General features: G+C 48.5%; 1 protein-coding gene across 5 annotated transcripts in view; it reads right to left on the bottom strand.

Annotated features, from left to right (window-relative positions):
* Positions 1 to 20,647, bottom strand: part of LOC129811261 (protein numb homolog) — a 117,302-nt gene that overhangs the window by 23,278 nt on the left and 73,377 nt on the right. For all 5 annotated transcript variants that reach the window (XM_055862428.1, XM_055862429.1, XM_055862431.1 and 2 more), the window contains exon 3: positions 14,066 to 14,140. In XM_055862428.1, coding sequence (XP_055718403.1) covers positions 14,066 to 14,140 — 75 coding nt within the window. The remainder of the gene's footprint in view (positions 1 to 14,065; positions 14,141 to 20,647) is intronic.

Here is a 20,647-nt window from a genome sequence, read left to right as displayed (position 1 = left end):
AAAAGCCTTGGTTTCATGCATGTTAACATTAGAAGCCTACTCCCTAAGTTTGTTTTACTCACTGCTTTAGCACACTCTGCCAACCCAGATGTCTTAGCCGTGTCTGAATCCTGGCTTAGGAAAACCACCAAAAACCCTGAAATCTCCATCGCTAACTATAACATTTTGCGCCAAGATAGAACTGCCAAAAGGGGCGGTGTTGCAATCTACTGCAAAGATAGCCTGCATAGTTCTGTATTACTATCCAAGTCTGTACCAAAACAATTCGAGCTTCTACTTCTACAAATTCACCTTTCCAGAAACAAGTCTCTCACTGTTGCCGCTTGCTATAGACCACCCTCTGCCCCCAGCTGTGCCCTCGACACCATATGTGAATTGATTGCCCCCCATCTATCTTTACTAGGTGACCTAAACTGGGACATGCTTAACACCCCGGCCATCCTACAATCTAAGCTTGATGCCCTCAATCTCACACAAATTATCAATGAACCTACCAGGTACAACCCCAAATCCGTAAACACGGGCACCCTCATAGATGTCATCCTAACTAACTTGCCCTCCAAATACACCTCTGCTGTTTTCAACCAAGAACTCAGCGATCACTGCCTCATTGCCTGCGTCCGTAATGGGTCTGCGACCAAGCGACCACCCCTCATCATGTCAAACCCTCTGTAAAACACTTCTGCGAGCAGGCCTTTCTAATCGACCTGCCCGGGGTATCCTGGAATGACATTGACCTCATCCCGTCAGTAGAGGATGCCTGGCTATTCTTTAAAAGTGCCTTCCACACCATCTTAAATAAGCATGCCCCACTCAAACAATTTAGAACTAGGAATAGATATAGTCCTTGGTTCACTCCAGACCTGTCTGCCCTTGACCAGCACAAAAACGTCCTGTGGCGTTCTGCATTAGCATCAAATAGCCCCCGTGATATGCAACTTTTCAGGGAAGTTAGGAACAAATATACACAGGCAGTTAGGAAAGCAAAGCTTTTTCAAACAGAAATTTGCATCCTGTAGTACAAACTCAAAAAAGTTCTGGGACACTGTAAAGTCCATGGAGAATAAGAGCACCTCCTCCCAGCTGCCCACTGCACTGAGGCTAGGAAACACTGTTACCACCGATAAATCCACTATAATTGAGAATATCAATAAGCATTTCTCTACGGCTGGCCATGCTTTCCACCTGGCTACCCCTACCCCGGTCAACTGCCCGGCACCCTCCACAGCAACCCGCCATAGCCCCCACCATTTCTCCTTCACCCAAATCCAGATAGCTGATGTTCTGAAAGAGCTGCAAAATCTGGACCCATACACATCAGCCGAGCTAGATAATCTGGACCCTATCTTTCTAAAATGATCTGCCCGAAATTGTTGCCACCCCTATTACTAGCCTGTTCAACCTCTCTTTCGTATCGTCTGAGATTCCCAAAGATTGGAAAGCAGCTGCGGTCATCCCCCTCTTCAAAGGGGGGGACACTCTTGACCCAAACTGCTACAGACCTATATCTATCCTACCCTGCTTTTCTAAAGTCTTCGAAAGCCAAGTTAAAAAACAGATTACCGACCATTTCCAATCCCATCATACCTTCTCCGCTATGCAATCTGGTTTCAGAGCTGGTCATGGGTGCACCTCAGCCACACTCAAGGTCCTAAATGACATCATAACCGCCATCGATAAGAGACATTACTGTGCAGCTGTATTCATCGACCTGGCCAAGGCTTTCGACTCTGTCAATCACCACATTCTTATCGGCAGACTCAACAGCCTTGGTTTCTCAAATGACTATCTCGCCTGGTTCAGCAACTACTTCTCTGATAGAGTTCAGTGTGTTAAATCAGGCCTGTTGTCCGGACCTCTGGCAGTCTCTATGGGTGTGCCACAGGGTTAAATTCCCGGGCCGACTCTCTTCTCTGTAAATATATCAATGATGTTGCTTTTGCTGCTGGTGAGTCTCTGATCCAACTCTACGCAGACGACACTATTCTGTATACCTCTGGCCCCTCTTTGGACACTGTGTTAACTAACCTCCAGACGAGCTTCAATGCCATACAACTCTCCTTCCGTGGCCTCCAACTGCTCTTAAATGCTAGTAAAACTAAATGCATGCTCTTCAATCGATCACTGCCCGCACCTGCCCGCCCGTCCAGCATCACTACTCTGGACGGCACTGACTTAGAATACGTGGATAACTACAAATACCTGGGTGTCTGGTTAGACTGTAAACTCTCCTTCCAGACTCACATTAAGCATCTCCAATCCAAAGTTAAATCTGGATTCGGCTTCCTATATCGCAACAAAGCATCCTTCACTCATGCTGCCAAAAATACCCTCGTAAAACTGACTATCCTACCGATCCTTGACTTCTGCGATGTCATTTACAAAATAGCCTCCAACACTCTACTCAACAAACTGGATGCAGTCTATCACAGTGCCATCCGTTTTGTCACCAAAGCCCCATACACTACCCACCATTGCGACCTGTACGCTCTCGTTGGTTGGCCCTCGCTTCATACTCGTCGTCAAACCCACTGGCTCCAGGTTATCGACAAGTTTCTGCTAGGTAAAGCCCCGCCTTATCTCAGCTCACTGGTCACCATAGCAGCACCCACTCGTAGCACGCGCTCCAGCAGGTATATCTCACTGGTCACCCCCAAAGCCAATTCCTCCTTTGGTCGTCTTTCCTTCCAGTTCTCTGCTGCCAATGACTGGAACGAACTGCAAAAATCTCTGAAGCTGGAGACTCATATCTCCCTCACTAGCTTCAAGCACCAGCTGTCAGAGCAGCTCACAGATCACTGCACCTGTACATAGCCCATCTGTAAACAGCCCATCTATCTACCTACATCATCCCCACACTGTATTTATTTATTTATCTTGCTCCTTTGCACCCCAGTATCTCTACTTGCACATTCATCTTCAGCACATCCTACCATTCCAGTGTTTAATTGCTATATTGTAATTACTTCGACCTATTTATTTACTTACCTAATTTGCACTCACTGTATATAGATTTTTGTTTTCTTTTGTTCTACTGTATTATTGACTGTATGTTTTCTTTATTCCATGTGTAACTCTGTGTTGTTGTATGTGTCGCACTGCTTTGCTTTATCTTGGCCAGGTCGCAGTTGCGAATGAGAACTTGTTCTCAACTAGCCTACCTGGTTAAATAAAGGTGAAATAAATAAAATAGCACTGAGACTGAACTCGTGAAAGTGGTAAATGACCTTTTAATGGCTCTGCATCTGTCCTCGTGCTACTAGAACTTAGTGCTGCCTAGTATACCATCGATCACCACATTCTTTTGGAGAGATTGGAAACGCAAATTGGTCGACACGGACAAGTTCTGGCCTGGTATAGATCTTATCTGTCGGAAAGATATCAGTTTGTCTCTGTGGATGGTTTGTCCTCTGACAAATCAACTGTAAATTTCGGTGTTCCTCAAGGTTCCGTTTTAGGAACAACTATTGTTTTCACTATATATTTTACCTCTTGGTGATGTCATTCGGAAACATAATGTTAACTTTCACTGCTATGCGGACGACACACAGCTGTACATTTCGATGAAACATGGTGAAGCCCCAAAATTGCCCTCGCTAGAAGCCTGTGTTTCAGACATAAGGAAGTGGATGGCTGAAAACGTTCTACTTTTAAACTCGGACAAAACAGAGATGCTAGTTCTAGGTCCCAAGAAACAAAGAGATCTTCTGTTGAATCTGACAATTAATCTTGATGGTTGTACAGTCGTCTCAAATAAAACTGTGAAGGACCTCGGCGTTACTCTGGACCCTGATCTCTCTTTTGACGAACATATCAAGACTGTTTCAAGGACAGCTTTTTTTCCATCTACGTAACATTGCAAAAATCTGAAACTTTCTGTCCAAAAATGAATCCATGCTTTTGTCACTTCTAGATTAGACTACTGCAATGGTTAACTTTCCGGCTACCCGGATAAAGCACTAAATAAACTTCAGTTAGTGCTAAACACGGCTGCTAGAATCTTGACTAGAACCCCAAAATTTGATCATATTACTCCAGTGCTAGCCTCCCTACACTGGCTTCCTGTTAAGGCTAGGGCTGAATTCAAGGTTTTACTACAAAGCATTACATGGGCTTGCTCCTACCTATCTTTACGATTTGGTCCTGCCGTACATACCTACACGTACGCTACGGTCACAAGACGCAGGCCTCCTAACTGTCCCTAGAATTATTAAGCAAACAGCTGGAGGCAGGACTTTCTCCTATAGATCTCCATTTTTATGGAATGGTCTGCCTATCCATGTGAGAGACGCAGACTCGGTCTCAACCTTTAAGTCTTTACCGAAGACTCATCTCTTCAGAAGGTCCTATGACTGAGTGTAGTCTGGCCCAGGGGTGTGAAGGTGAACAGAAAGGCTCTGAAACAACGAACCGGCCTTGCTGTCTCTACCTGGCCGGTTCCCCTCTCTCCACTGGGATTCTCTGCCTCTAACCCTATTACAGGAGCTGAGTCACTGGCTTACTGGTGCTCTTCCATGCCGTCCCTAGGAGGGGTGCGTCACTTGAGTGGGTTGAGTCACTGACGTGGTCTTCCTGTCTGGGTTGGCGCCCCCCCTTGGGTTGTGCCGTGGCGGAGATCTTTGTGGGCTATACTCGGCCTTGTCTCAGGATGGTAAGTTTGGGGTTGAAGATATCCCTCTAGTGGTGTGGGGGCTGTGCTTTGGCAAAGTGGGTGGGGTTATATCCTTCCTGTTTGGCCCTGTCCGGGGGTATCGTCGGATGGGGCCACAGTGTCTCCTGACCCCTCCTGTCTCAGGCTCCAGTATTTATGCTGCAGTAGTTTATGTGTCGGGGGGCTAGGGTCAGTCTGTTATATCTGGAGTATTTCTCCTGTCTTATCCGGTGTCCTGTGTGAATTTAAGTATGCTCTCTCTAATTCTCTCTGTCTCTTTCTTTCTCTCTCTCGGAGGACATGAGCCCTAGGACCATGCCTCATGACTGCCTGGCATGATGACTCCTTGCTGTCCCCAGTCCACCTGGCCGTGCTGCTGCTCCAGTTTCAACTGTTCTGCCTGCGGCTATGGAACCCTGACCTGTTCACCGGACGTGCTACCTGTCCCAGACCTGCTGTTTTCAACTCTCTAGAGACAGCAGGAGCGGTAGAGTTACTCTTAATGATCGGCTATGAAAAGCCAACTGACGTTTACTCCTGAGGTGCTGACCTGTTGCACCCTCGACAACCACTGTGATTATTATTATTATCTGACCCTGCTGGTCATCTATGAACATTTGAACATCTTGGCCATGTTCTGTTATAATCTCCACCCGGCACAGCCTGAAGAGGACTGGCCACCCCTCATAGCCTGGTTCCTCTCTAGGTTTCTTCCTAGGTTCTGACCTTTCTAGGTAGTTTTTCCTAGCCACCGTGCTTCTACACCTGCATTGCTTGCTGTTGGGGTTTTAGGATGGGTTTCTGTACAGCACTTTGTGACATCAGCTGATGTAAGAAGGGCTTTATAAATACATTTGATTTGATGTGCAGGCCAGAGCTGGACGTGCAGGACAGAGCAGGACGTGAGTACAGAGCAGGACGTGAGGACAGAGCAGGACGTGAGGACAGAGCAGGACGTGAGGACAGAGCAGGACGTGAGGACAGAGCAGGCCAGAGCAGGACGTGAGGACAGAGCAGGACGTGTGGACAGAGCAGGACGTGTGGACAGAGCAGGACGTGAGGACAGAGCAGGACAGAGCAGGACGTGAGGACAGAGCAGGACAGAGCAGGACGTGAGGACAGAGCAGGCCAGAGCAGGACGTGAGGACAGAGCAGGACGTGAGGACAGAGCAGGAGGTGAGGACAGAGCAGAAGGTGAGGACAGAGCAGGCCAGAGCAGGACGTGAGGACAGAGCAGGACGTGAGGACAGAGCAGGAGGTGAGGACAGAGCAGGACGTGAGGACAGAGCAGGACGTGATGACAGAGCAGGACGTGAGGACAGAGCAGGAGGTGAGGACAGAGCAGGACGTGAGGACAGAGCAGGACGTGATGACAGAGCAGGCCAGAGCAGGACGTGAGGACAGAGCAGGACGTGATGACAGAGCAGGACGTGATGACAGAGCAGGAGGTGAGGACAGAGCAGGACGTGAGGACAGAGCAGGACGTGAGGACAGAGCAGGACGTGATGACAGAGCAGGACGTGAGGACAGAGCAGGACGTGAGGACAGAGCAGGAGGTGAGGACAGAGCAGGAGGTGAGGACAGAGCAGGACGTGAGGACAGAGCAGGACGTGATGACAGAGCAGGCCAGACCAGGACGTGAGGACAGAGCAGGAGGTGAGGACAGAGCAGGAGGTGAGGACAGAGCAGGACGTGAGGACAGAGCAGGACAGAGCAGGACGTGAGGACAGAGCAGGACAGAGCAGGACGTGAGGACAGAGCAGGACAGAGCAGGACGTGAGGACAGAGCAGGACAGAGCAGGACGTGAGGACAGAGCAGGACGTGAGGACAGAGCAGGACAGAGCAGGAGGTGAGGACAGAGCAGGACAGAGCAGGAGGTGAGGACAGAGCAGGACAGAGCAGGACAGAGCAGGGGGTGAGGACAGAGCAGGACAGAGCAGGACGTGAGGACAGAGCAGGACAGAGCAGGACGTGAGGACAGAGCAGGACGTGAGGACAGAGCAGGACAGAGCAGGACGTGTGGACAGAGCAGGACAGAGCAGGAGGTGAGGACAGAGCAGGACAGAGCAGGACAGAGCAGGACGTGAGGACAGAGCAGGACAGAGCAGGACGTGAGGACAGAGCAGGACGTGAGGACAGAGCAGGACAGAGCAGGACAGAGCAGGACGTGAGGACAGAGCAGGACAGAGCAGGACGTGAGGACAGAGCAGGACAGAGCAGGACGTGAGGACAGAGCAGGACGTGAGGACAGAGCAGGACAGAGCAGGACGTGAGGACAGAGCAGGACAGAGCAGGACGTGAGGACAGAGCAGGACAGAGCAGGGCGTGAGGACAGAGCAGGACGTGAGGACAGAGCAGGACGTGAGGACAGAGCAGGAGGTGAGGACAGAGCAGGAGGTGAGGACAGAGCAGGACGTGAGGACAGAGCAGGACGTGAGGACAGAGCAGGACGTGAGGACAGAGCAGGACGTGAGGACAGAGGAGGACGTGCAGATCATAAGATATGTAGCCAGGCCAGAGAGGGCATGTCAACAGGCTCAGTTCTCTCTCCCTCTGGAAGTAGGGACATATTCCTGCCCTGGGAAAGTGTTTGCATGTTATATGTACTATGTGCTATAGCAGCCATTGTTAGCATCTCTATACTGGTCTTGCATTCCTAGTTATAAAAGGCTTTACTACTGCATGTATATGTATATATATATACACAGTACCAGTCAAACGTTTGGACACGCCTACTAATTTTTCTTTATTTTTTACTATTTTCTACATTGTAGAATAATAGTGAAGACATCAAAACTATGAAATAACACATATGGAATCATGTAGTAACCAAAAAAAGTGTTAAAAAAAAACAAATATATTTTATATTTGACCCTTTGCCTTGATGACAGCTTGGCACACTCTTGGCATTGCTGCTGGAATGTCCCACTTCATCTGTGTTGTCTAGACTGTCCATCTGTGTTGTCTAGACTGTCCATCTGTGTTGTCTAGATTGTCCATCTGTGTTGTCTAGACTGTCCATCTGTGTTGTCTAGACTGTCCATCTGTGTTGTCTAGATTGTCCATCTGTGTTGTCTAGACATTCCATCTGTGTTGTCTAGACTGTCCATCTGTGTTGTCTAGACTGTCCATCTGTGTTGTCTAGACTGTCCATCTGTGTTGTCTAGACTGTCCATCTGTGTTGTCTAGATTGTCCATCTGTGTTGTCTAGACTGTCCATCTGTGTTGTCTAGACTGTCCATCTGTGTTGTCTAGATTGTCCATCTGTGTTGTCTAGACTGTCCATCTGTGTTGTCTAGATTGTCCATCTGTGTTGTCTAGATTGTCTATCTGTGTTGTCTAGACTGTCCATCTGTGTTGTCTAGACTGTCCATCTGTGTTGTCTAGACTGTCCATCTGTGTTGTCTAGACTGTCCATCTGTGTTGTCTAGACTGTCCATCTGTGTTGTCTAGACTGTCTATCTGTGTTGTCTAGACTGTCCATCTGTGTTGTCTAGACTGTCCATCTGTGTTGTCTAGACCGTCCATCTGTGTTGTCTAGACTGTCCATCTGTGTTGTCTAGATTGTCCATCTGTGTTGTCTAGACTGTCCATCTGTGTTGTCTAGACTGTCCATCTGTGTTGTCTAGACTGTCCATCTGTGTTGTCTAGACTGTCCATCTGTGTTGTCTAGATTGTCCATCTGTGTTGTCTAGACTGTCCATCTGTGTTGTCTAGACTGTCCATCTGTGTTGTCTAGACTGTCCATCTGTGTTGTCTAGACTGTCTATCTGTGTTGTCTAGACTGTCCATCTGTGTTGTCTAGATTGTCCATCTGTGTTGTCTAGATTGTCCATCTGTGTTGTCTAGACTGTCCATCTGTGTTGTCTAGACTGTCCATCTGTGTTGTCTAGATTGTCCATCTGTGTTGTCTAGACATTCCATCTGTGTTGTCTAGACTGTCCATCTGTGTTGTCTAGACTGTCCATCTGTGTTGTCTAGACTGTCCATCTGTGTTGTCTAGACTGTCCATCTGTGTTGTCTAGATTGTCCATCTGTGTTGTCTAGACTGTCCATCTGTGTTGTCTAGACTGTCCATCTGTGTTGTCTAGATTGTCCATCTGTGTTGTCTAGACTGTCCATCTGTGTTGTCTAGATTGTCCATCTGTGTTGTCTAGATTGTCTATCTGTGTTGTCTAGACTGTCCATCTGTGTTGTCTAGACTGTCCATCTGTGTTGTCTAGACTGTCCATCTGTGTTGTCTAGACTGTCCATCTGTGTTGTCTAGACTGTCTATCTGTGTTGTCTAGACTGTCCATCTGTGTTGTCTAGACTGTCCATCTGTGTTGTCTAGACCGTCCATCTGTGTTGTCTAGACTGTCCATCTGTGTTGTCTAGATTGTCCATCTGTGTTGTCTAGACTGTCCATCTGTGTTGTCTAGACTGTCCATCTGTGTTGTCTAGACTGTCCATCTGTGTTGTCTAGACTGTCCATCTGTGTTGTCTAGATTGTCCATCTGTGTTGTCTAGACTGTCCATCTGTGTTGTCTAGACTGTCCATCTGTGTTGTCTAGACTGTCCATCTGTGTTGTCTAGACTGTCTATCTGTGTTGTCTAGACTGTCCATCTGTGTTGTCTAGATTGTCCATCTGTGTTGCCTAGATTGTCCATCTGTAGATGCTCTCAGATGCACATACTATCTGCTGATAAGCAACTGCTTAATAAGAATATGGTTTGGGCTAGGTTTAGATTTAGAATAAGCATTAGGGTAAGGATTAAGTTTAGGATTAGGGTTAAGGTTAGGATAAGGGTTAAGGTTAAGATAAGGGTTAAGGTTAAGTTTAGGGTTAGGATAAGGTTTAAGGTTAGGGTTATGATAAGGGTTAGGATAAGGGTTAAGGTTGGGATAAGGGTTAGGATAAGGGTTAAGGTTGGGATAAGGGTTAGGATAAGGGTTAAGGTTATGATAATGGTTAGGATAAGGATCAAGGTTAGGATAAGGGTTAGGATAAGGTTTAAGGTTATGATAATGGTTAGGATAAGGTTTAAGGTTGAAATGTTACTGATAGTCTGTAGAGCATCTACAGATGGACTAGGGTTAGGGTTAGGATACTGATAGTCTGTAGAGCATCTATAGATGGACTAGGGTTAGGGTTAGGATACTGATAGTCTGTAGAGCATCTACAGATGGACTAGGGTTAGGATACTGATAGTCTGTAGAGCATCTACAGATGGACTAGGGTTAGGGTTAGGATACTGATAGTCTGTAGAGCATCTACAGATGGACTAGGGTTAGGGTTAGGATACTGATAGTCTTTAGAGCATCTACAGATGGACTAGGGTTAGGATACTGATAGTCTGTAGAGCATCTACAGATGGACTAGGGTTAGGGTTAGGATATTGATAGTCTGCAGAGCATCTACAGATGGACTAGGGTTAGGATACTGATAGTCTGTAGAGCATCTACAGATGGACTAGGGTTAGGGTTAGGATATTGATAGTCTGCAGAGCATCTACAGATGGACTAGGGTTAGGATACTGATAGTCTGTAGAGCATCTACAGATGGACTAGGGTTAGGGTTAGGATACTGATAGTCTGCAGAGCATCTACAGATGGACTAGGGTTAGGATACTGATAGTCTGTAGAGCATCTACAGATGGACTGGGGTTAGGGTTAGGATACTGATAGTCTGTAGAGCATCACAGATGGACTAGGGTTAGGATACTGATAGCCTGTAGAGCATCACAGATGGACTAGGGTTAGGGTTAGGATACTGATAGTCTGTAGAGCATCTACAGATGGACTAGGGTTAGGGTTAGGATACTGATAGTCTGTAGAGCATCACAGATGGACTAGGGTTAGGATACTGATAGTCTGTAGAGCATCACAGATGGACTAGGGTTAGGGTTAGGATACTGATAGTCTGTAGAGCATCTACAGATGGACTAGGGTTAGGGTTAGGATACTGATAGTCTCTAGAGCATCTACAGATGGACTAGGGTTAGGATACTGATAGTCTGTAGAGCATCTACAGATGGACTAGGGTTAGGATACTGATAGTCTGTAGAGCATCACAGATGGACTAGGGTTAGGATACTGATAGTCTGTAGAGCATCTACAGATGGACTAGGGTTAGGATACTGATAGTCTGTAGAGCATCTACAGATGGACTAGGGTTATGATACTGATAGTCTTTAGAGCATCTACAGATGGACTAGGGTTAGGATACTGATAGTCTGTAGAGCATCTACAGATGGACTAGGGTTAGGGTTAGGATACTGATAGTCTGTAGAGCATCTACAGATGGACTAGGGTTATGATACTGATAGTCTGTAGAGCATCTACAGATGGACTAGGGTTAGGACACTGATAGTCTGTAGAGCATCTACAGATGGACTAGGGTTATGATACTGATAGTCTGTAGAGCATCTACAGATGGACTAGGGTTAGGATACTGATAGTCTTTAGAGCATCTGCAGATGGACTAGGGTTAGGATACTGATAGTCTGTAGAGCATCTACAGATGGACTAGGGTTATGATACTGATAGTCTTTAGAGCATCTACAGATGGACTAGGGTTAGGATACTGATAGTCTGTAGAGCATCTGCAGATGGACTAGGGTTAGGGTTAGGATACTGATAGTCTTTAGAGCATCTGCAGATGGACTAGGGTTAGGATACTGATAGTCTGTAGAGCATCTACAGATGGACTAGGGTTAGGATACTGATAGTCTGTAGAGCATCTACAGATGGACTAGGGTTAGGGTTAGGATACTGATAGTCTTTAGAGCATCTACAGATGGACTAGGGTTAGGGTTAGGATACTGATAGTCTGTAGAGCATCTACAGATGGACTATCCAAATAAAGTGTTTCCCAAATGTTGCTTGTTGACTTAACTCCTCCGGAACGACGGCAGGAAGTAGATCGACAGGCTAGCGTCTGTCGGTCAGTCTATCTGCCTGCCCTGTGCTCAGTGAACTAGGCTGGGCTTGACAGACAGACGGAGGGAGGGTCTGGACCTCTAGAGACTGAAGGGTACATCAGGATACTGGAGGGAGGGTCTGGACCTCTAGAGACTGAAGGGTACATCAGGATACTGGAGGGAGGGTCTGGACCTCTAGAGACTGAAGGGTACATCAGGATACTGGTTGGAGGGTCTGGACCTCTAGAGACTGAAGGGTACAACAGGATACTGGAGGGAGGGTCTGGACCTCTAGAGACTGAAGGGTACATCAGGATACTGGAGGGAGGGTCTGGACCTCTAGAGACTGAAGGGTACATCAGGATACTGGAGGGAGGGTCTGGACCTCTAGAGACTGAAGGGTACATCAGGATACTGGAGGGAGGGTCTGGACCTCTAGAGACTGAAGGGTACATCAGGATACTGGAGGGAGGGTCTGGACCTCTAGAGACTGAAGGGTACATCAGGATACTGGTTGGAGGGTCTGGACCTCTAGAGACTGAAGGGTACATCAGGATACTGGAGGGAGGGTCTGGATCTCTAGAGACTGAAGGGTACATCAGGATACTGGAGGGAGGGTCTGGACCTCTAGAGACTGAAGAGTACATCAAGATACTGGTTGGAGGGTCTGGACCTCTAGAGACTGAAGGTTACATCAGGATACTGGTTGGAGGGTCTGGACCTCTAGAGACTGAAGGTTACATCAGGATACTGGAGGGAGGGTCTGGACCTCTAGAGACTGAAGGGTACATCAGGATACTGGTTGGAGGGTCTGGACCTCTAGAGACTGAAGGGTACATCAGGATACTGGTCGGGGTGGGTAGCCGTGTTTAAACTGCCACATTGCAACCTGTGTACGTTCAGAGCCAGGCGCCAGACTGGGAATAAACCCGGCAGATCTACGGGAAACCAAGTACGTAATTCCGCGTGGTCAAAGATGAGGAAAACTACAGTGATGGAGGAAACTGTTAGCTGGCAGAATGGACAGAGTGGAGAGAGAGAGGGAAAACTACCGTGATGGAGGAAACTGTTAGCTGGCAGAATGGACAGAGTGGAGAGAGAGAGGGAAAACTACCGTGATGGAGGAAACTGTTAGCTGGCAGAATGGACAGAGTGGAGAGAGAGAGGGAAAACTACCGTGATGGAGGAAACTGTTAGCTGGCAGAATGGACAGAGTGGAGAGAGAGAGGGAAAACTACCGTGATGGAGGAAACTGTTAGCTGGCAGAATGGACAGAGTGGAGAGAGAGAGGTAAAACTACCGTGATGGAGGAAACTGTTAGCTGGCAGGATGGACAGAGTGGAGAGAGAGAGGTAAAACTACCGTGATGGAGGAAACTGTTAGCTGGCAGGATGGACAGAGTGGAGAGAGAGAGGGAAAACTACCGTGATGGAGGAAACTGTTAGCTGGCAGGATGGACAGAGTGGAGAGAGAGAGGGAAAACTACCGTGATGGAGGAAACTGTTAGCTGGCAGGATGGACAGAGTGGAGAGAGAGAGGGAAAACTACCGTGATGGAGGAAACTGTTAGCTGGCAGGATGGACAGAGTGGAGAGGGGGAAGGACGAGCCCACAGGCCTGTAGTCGGGTGAGACAGACTGTCCAGTGAATAGACTACATAGTGAGACAGACTGTCCAGTGAATAGACTACATAGTGAGACAGACTACATAGTGAGACAGACTGTCCAGTGAATAGACTACGTAGTGAGACAGACTGTCCAGTGAATAGACTACATAGTGAGACAGACTGTCCAGTGAATAGACTACATAGTGAGACAGACTGTCCAGTGAATAGACTACATAGTGAGACAGACTGTCCAGTGAATAGACTACATAGTGAGACAGACTGTCCAGTGAATAGACTACATAGTGAGACAGACTGTCCAGTGAATAGACTACATAGTGAGACAGACTACATAGTGAGACAGACTGTCCAGTGAATAGACTACGTAGTGAGACAGACTGTCCAGTGAATAGACTACATAGTGAGACAGACTACATAGTGAGACAGACTACATAGTGAGACAGACTACATAGTGAGACAGACTACATAGTGAGACAGACTACATAGTGAGACAGACTACATAGTGAGACAGACTACATAGTGAGACAGACTACATAGTGAGACAGACTGTCCAGTGAATAGACTACGTAGTGAGACAGACTGTCCAGTGAATAGACTACATAGTGAGACAGACTGTCCAGTGAATAGACTACATAGTGAGACAGACTGTCCAGTGAATAGACTACATAGTGAGACAGACTGTCCAGTGACGACTACATAGTGAGACAGACATTGAGAGGGTTAGAGGTTAGAGGTGTAGGGTGAGACAGACATTGAGAGGGTTAGAGGTTAGAGGTGTAGGGTGAGACAGACATTGAGAGGGTTAGAGGTTAGAGGTGTAGGGTGAGACAGACATTGAGAGGGTTAGAGGTTAGAGGTGTAGGGTGAGACAGACATTGTCTACCTACCGTCTTGAGACGCTTCACTGCGCCCTCACAGATGTGCATTCCTCTGGACTCCTCCACCTCTACATGGCCCAGGTACTAGAGAGACGGAGAGAGAGAGAGAGAGCAGAGTTAGTGAGGTACTAGAGAGACGGAGAGGGAGACAGGAGAGAGAGAGAGCAGAGTTAGTGAGGTACTAGAGAGATGGAGAGGGAGACAGGAGAGAGAGAGCAGAGTTAGTGAGGTACTAGAGAGACGGAGAGGGAGACAGGAGAGAGAGAGCAGAGTTAGTGAGGTACTAGAGAGACGGAGAGGGAGACAGGAGAGAGAGCAGAGTTAGTGAGGTACTAGAGAGACGGAGAGGGAGACAGGAGAGAGAGAGAGCAGAGTTAGTGAGGTACTAGAGAGACAGAGAGGGAGACAGGAGAGAGAGCAGAGTTAGTGAGGTACTAGAGAGATGGAGAGGGAGACAGGGGAGAGAGAGAGCAGAGTTAGTGAGGTACTAGAGAGACGGAGAGGGAGACAGGAGAGAGAGAGAGCAGAGTTAGTGAGGTACTAGAGAGACAGAGAGGGAGACAGGAGAGAGAGCAGAGTTAGTGAGGTACTAGAGAGATGGAGAGGGAGACAGGGGAGAGAGAGAGCAGAGTTAGTGAGGTACTAGAGAGATGGAGAGGGAGACAGGAGAGAGAGAGCAGAGTTAGTGAGGTACTAGAGAGACGGAGAGGGAGACAGGAGAGAGAGAGCAGAGTTAGTGAGGTACTAGAGAGATGGAGAGGGAGACAGGAGAGAGAGAGCAGAGTTAGTGAGGTACTAGAGAGACGGAGAGGGAGACAGGAGAGAGAGAGCAGAGTTAGTGAGGTACTAGAGAGACGGAGAGGGAGACAGGAGAGAGAGAGCAGAGTTAGTGAGGTACTAGAGAGACGGAGACAGGAGAGAGTGAGAGCAGAGTTAGTGAGGTACTAGAGAGACGGAGAGGGAGACAGGAGAGAGAGAGAGAGCAGAGTTAGTGAGGTACTAGAGAGATGGAGAGGGAGACAGGAGAGAGAGAGAGCAGAGTTAGTGAGGTACTAGAGAGACGGAGACAGGAGAGAGTGAGAGCAGAGTTAGTGAGGTACTAGAGAGACGGAGAGGGAGACAGGAGAGAGAGAGAGAACAGAGTTAGTGAGGTACTAGAGAGATGGAGAGGGAGACAGGAGAGAGAGAGAGCAGAGTTAGTGAGGTACTAGAGAGACGGAGAGGGAGACAGGAGAGAGAGAGAGCAGAGTTAGTGAGGTACTAGAGAGACGGAGAGGGAGACAGGAGAGAGAGAGAGCAGAGTTAGTGAGGTACTAGAGAGATGGAGAGGGAGACAGGAGAGAGAGAGAGCAGAGTTAGTGAGGTACTAGAGAGACGGAGAGGGAGACAGGAGAGAGAGAGAGCAGAGTTAGTGAGGTACTAGAGAGACGGAGACAGGAGAGAGAGAGAGCAGAGTTAGTGAGGTACTAGAGAGACGGAGAGGGAGACAGGAGAGAGAGAGCAGAGTTAGTGAGGTACTAGAGAGATGGAGAGGGAGACAGGAGAGAGAGAGAACAGAGTTAGTGAGGTACTAGAGAGACGGAGACAGGAGAGAGAGAGAGCAGAGTTAGTGAGGTACTAGAGAGACGGAGAGGGAGACAGGAGAGTGAGAGCAGAGTTAGTGAGGTACTAGAGAGACGGAGACAGGAGAGAGAGAGAGCAGAGTTAGTGAGGTACTAGAGAGACGGAGAGGGAGACAGGAGAGTGAGAGCAGAGTTAGTGAGGTACTAGAGAGACGGAGAGGGAGACAGGAGAGAGAGAGAGAGCAGAGTTAGTGAGGTACTAGAGAGATGGAGAGGGAGACAGGAGAGAGAGAGAGCAGAGTTAGTGAGGTACTAGAGAGACGGAGAGGGAGACAGGAGAGAGAGAGAGCAGAGTTAGTGAGGTACTAGAGAGACGGAGAGGGAGACAGGAGAGAGAGAGAGCAGAGTTAGTGAGGTACTAGAGAGACGGAGAGGGAGACAGGAGAGAGAGAGCAGAGTTAGTGAGGTACTAGAGAGATGGAGAGGGAGACAGGAGAGAGAGAGCAGAGTTAGTGAGGTACTAGAGAGACGGAGAGGGAGACAGGAGAGAGAGAGCAGAGTTAGTGAGGTACTAGAGAGACGGAGAGGGAGACAGGAGAGAGAGAGCAGAGTTAGTGAGGTACTAGAGAGACGGAGAGGGAGACAGGAGAGAGAGAGCAGAGTTAGTGAGGTACTAGAGAGATGGAGAGGGAGACAGGAGAGAGAGAGAGCAGAGTTAGTGAGGTACTAGAGAGACGGAGAGGGAGACAGGAGAGAGAGAGAGAACAGAGTTAGTGAGGTACTAGAGAGACGGAGAGGGAGACAGGAGAGAGAGAGAGCAGAGTTAGTGAGGTACTAGAGAGACGGAGAGGGAGACAGGAGAGAGAGAGAGAACAGAGTTAGTGAGGTACTAGAGAGATGGAGAGGGAGACAGGAGAGAGAGAGAGCAGAGTTAGTGAGGTACTAGAGAGATGGAGAGGGAGACAGGAGAGAGAGCAGAGTTAGTGAGGTACTAGAGAGATGGAGAGGGAGACAGGAGAGAGAGAGAGCAGAGTTAGTGAGGTACTAGAGAGACGGAGACAGGAGAGAGAGAGAGCAGAGTTAGTGAGGTACTAGAGAGACGGAGAGGGAGACAGGAGAGAGAGAGCAGAGTTAGTGAGGTACTAGAGAGACGGAGAGGGAGACAGGAGAGAGAGAGCAGAGTTAGTGAGGTACTAGAGAGACGGAGACAGGAGAGAGAGAGAGACAGCAGGTTGTGAGTGGTGACGTCCTCTTCCTGCCAGGGGAAAGGTCATCTTGCCAAAGGGCCACTGCTGCTCCTGTAGATGACTGGCTGAAGGACTGTTGTCTACATCCCAAATGCCTCCATGTTTTAGTGCACTACTTTTTGGTCAAAAGTGTAGGGAATAGGGTGGCATTGGGACACAGAGTGGCTGCTGTAAGTTATATCAATAGGCGGAAAGAGCTCCCCAGCCAGTATGTCCCACGCCCCTGACCTATGGTCCCTTGGGATGGCGAAGGTCAGACCTGGAGCCCTGGAGGCAGGCAGCCATTGTTACTGCTTCCCTTACACATCCTTCCACACACGCCAGAGTTCTCATTCTCAGCCCGGACACCGACCCGACAGTTCTTTAACCAGGACGTCTGTGCCGCGTTTAAAAAAAAGAACCGTACACCTTTTCCTAAAGTTTTATCTCTCAGTACCAGGATATTGTCTGGGCCAGTACCAGGATATTGTCTGGGCCAGTACCAGGATATTGTCTGGGCCAGTACCAGGATATTGTCTGGGCCAGTACCAGGATATTGTCTGAGCCAGTACCAGGATATTGTCTGGGCCAGTACCAGGATATTGTCTGGGCCAGTACCAGGATATTGTCTGGGCCAGTACCAGGATATTGTCTGGGCCAGCACCAGGATATTGTCTGGGCCAGTACCAGGATATTGTCTGGGCCAGTACCAGGATATTGTCTGGGCCAGCACCAGGGTATTGTCTGGGCCAGCACCAGGGTATTGTCTGGGCCAGTACCAGGATATTGTCTGGGCCAGTACCAGGGTATTGTCTGGGCCAGTACCAGGATAATGTCTGGGCCAGTACCAGGATATTGTCTGGGCCAGTACCAGGGTATTGTCTGGGCCAGTACCAGGGTATTGTCTGGGCCAGTACCAGGATAATGTCTGGGCCAGTACCAGGATATTGTCTGGGCCAGTACCAGGGTATTGTCTGGGCCAGTACCAGGATAATGTCTGGGCAAGTACCAGGATATTGTCTGGGCCAGTACCAGGATATTGTCTGGGCCAGTACCAGGATATTGTCTGGGCCAGCACCAGGATATTGTCTGGGCCAGTACCAGGATAATGTCTGGGCCAGTACCAGGATATTGTCTGGGCCAGTACCAGGATATTGTCTGGGCCAGTACCAGGATATTGTGTGGGCCAGTACCAGGATATTGTGTGGGCCAGTACCAGGATATTGGCTGGGCCAGTACCAGGATATTGTCTGGGCCAGTACCAGGATATTGTCTGGGCCAGCACCAGGATATTGTCTGGGCCAGTACCAGGATATTGTCTGGGCCAGTACCAGGATATTGTCTGGGCCAGTACCAGGATATTGTCTGGGCCAGTACCAGGATATTGTCTGGGCCAGTACCAGGATATTGTGTGGGCCAGTACCAGGATATTGGCTGGGCCAGTACCAGGATATTGTCTGGGCCAGCACCAGGACATTGTCTGGGCCAGTACCAGGATATTGTCTGGGCCAGCACCAGGATATTGTCTGGGCCAGTACCAGGATATTGTCTGGGCCAGTACCAGGATATTGTCTGGGCCAGTACCAGGATATTGTCTGGGCCAGTACCAGGATATTGTCTGGGCCAGTACCAGGATATTGTCTGGGCCAGTACCAGGATAATGTCTGGGCCAGTACCAGGATATTGTCTGGGCCAGTACCAGGATATTGTCTGGGCCAGTACCAGGATATTGTCTGGGCCAGTACCAGGATATTGTCTGGGCCAGTACCAGGATATTGTCTGGGCCAGTACCAGGGTATTGTCTGGGCCAGTACCAGGATATTGTCTGGGCCAGTACCAGGGTATTGTCTGGGCCAGCACCAGGGTATTGTCAGAGAAATTTGTGGCCATGAAACTTCATTTCTGCTCATTGAAAAGTTTCAAAATGCGATATAATTTCTGGGACGGTAAGCATCACTGAGACCAGAAGACCACACAGTCTGTGTTGCTAAGCATCACTGAGACCAGAAGACCACACAGTCTGTGTTGCTAAGCATCACTGGGACCAGAAGACCACACAGTCTGTGTTGCTAAGCATCACTGAGACCAGAAGACCACACTGTCTGTGTTGCTAAGCATCACTGAGACCAGAAGACCACACTGTCTGTGTTGCTAAGCATCACTGGGACCAGAAGACCACACAGTCTGTGTTGCTAAGCATCACTGAGACCAGAAGACCACACAGTCTGTGTTGCTAAGCATCACTGAGACCAGAAGACCACACTGTCTGTGTTGCTAAGCATCACTGAGACCAGAAGACCACACTGTCTGTGTTGCTAAGCATCACTGGGACCAGAAGACCACACAGTCTGTGTTGCTAAGCATCACTGAGACCAGAAGACCACACAGTCTGTGTTGCTAAGCATCACTGAGACCAGAAGACCACACAGTCTGTGTTGCTAAGCATCACTGAGACCAGAAGACCACACAGTCTGTGTTGCTAAGCATCACTGAGACCAGAAGACCACACAGTCTGTGTTGCTAAGCATCACTGAGACCAGAAGACCACACAGTCTGTGTTGCTAAGCATCACTGAGACCAGAAGACCACACAGTCTGTGGTGTGTTGTAACAATGTGTAAATAGTTCAAGCACAAAAGGGAAAATAAATAAACATGGTTTGAATTTACAACTGTTCTCTCTCTCACAGCAGCCAGTCACCTTACAGACTAGAGGGTTAGGTTAGGTTAGGTTAAGTTAGGGTTAGGTTAGGGTTAGGTTAGGGTTAGGGTTAGGGTTAGGGTTAGGTTAGAGGTCGAACACTAATAAGACGGACCATTTCGCCCTCTAATTCCTCCTTTCTTCTCCCCCTTCAACTCTCTGTTTTGTGCTACAGTGAGAATCTTACCGCAAAACAATTCTAACCCACAAGTTTCTCAGGGAGGAGGAGGGAGAGAGTAAACAGTATTATCATGCTAGGTTGGTGAGAGCGAAATAAGATAACGAAAGGTCAACTGTAGGACCGCTTCTGTTTACACCCAGAGGTCAACTGTAGGACCGCTTCTGTTTACACACAGAGGTCAACTGTAGGACCACTTCTGTTTACACACAGAGGTCAACTGTAGGACCACTTCTGTTTACACACAGAGGTCAACTGTAGGACCGCTTCTGTTTACACACAGAGGTCAACTGTAGGACCGCTTCTGTTTACACACAGAGGTCAACTGTAGGACCGCTTCTGTTTACACACAGAGGTCAACTGTAGGACCGCTTCTGTTTACACACAGAGGTCAACTGTAGGACCGCTTCTGTTTACACATAGAGGTCAACTGTAGGACCGCTTCTGTTTACACACAGAGGTCAACTGTAGGACCGCTTCTGTTTACACATAGAGGTCAACTGTAGGACCGCTTCTGTTTACACACAGAGGTCAACTGTAGGACCGCTTCTGTTTACACCCAGAGGTCAACTGTAGGACCGCTTCTGTTTACACCCAGAGGTCAACTGTAGGACCGCTTCTGTTTACACCCAGAGGTCAACTGTAGGACCGCTTCTGTTTACACACAGAGGTCAACTGTAGGACCGCTTCTGTTTACACACAGAGGTCAACTGTAGGACCGCTTCTGTTTACACACAGAGGTCAACTGTAGGACCGCTTGGATGTCATCAACTGTAGGACCGCTTCTGTTTACACCCAGAGGTCAACTGTAGGACCGCTTCTGTTTACACCCAGAGGTCAACTGTAGGACCGCTTCTGTTTACACCCAGAGGTCAACTGTAGGACCACTTCTGTTTACACACAGAGGTCAACTGTAGGACCACTTC

Source organism: Salvelinus fontinalis, chromosome 15, assembly GCF_029448725.1.
Source record: "Salvelinus fontinalis isolate EN_2023a chromosome 15, ASM2944872v1, whole genome shotgun sequence".
Classification (NCBI taxonomy): Eukaryota; Metazoa; Chordata; class Actinopteri; order Salmoniformes; family Salmonidae; genus Salvelinus; species Salvelinus fontinalis.
Note: the sequence above shows the minus strand (reverse complement) of the source record. Positions and strands in the feature narration are given on the sequence as shown.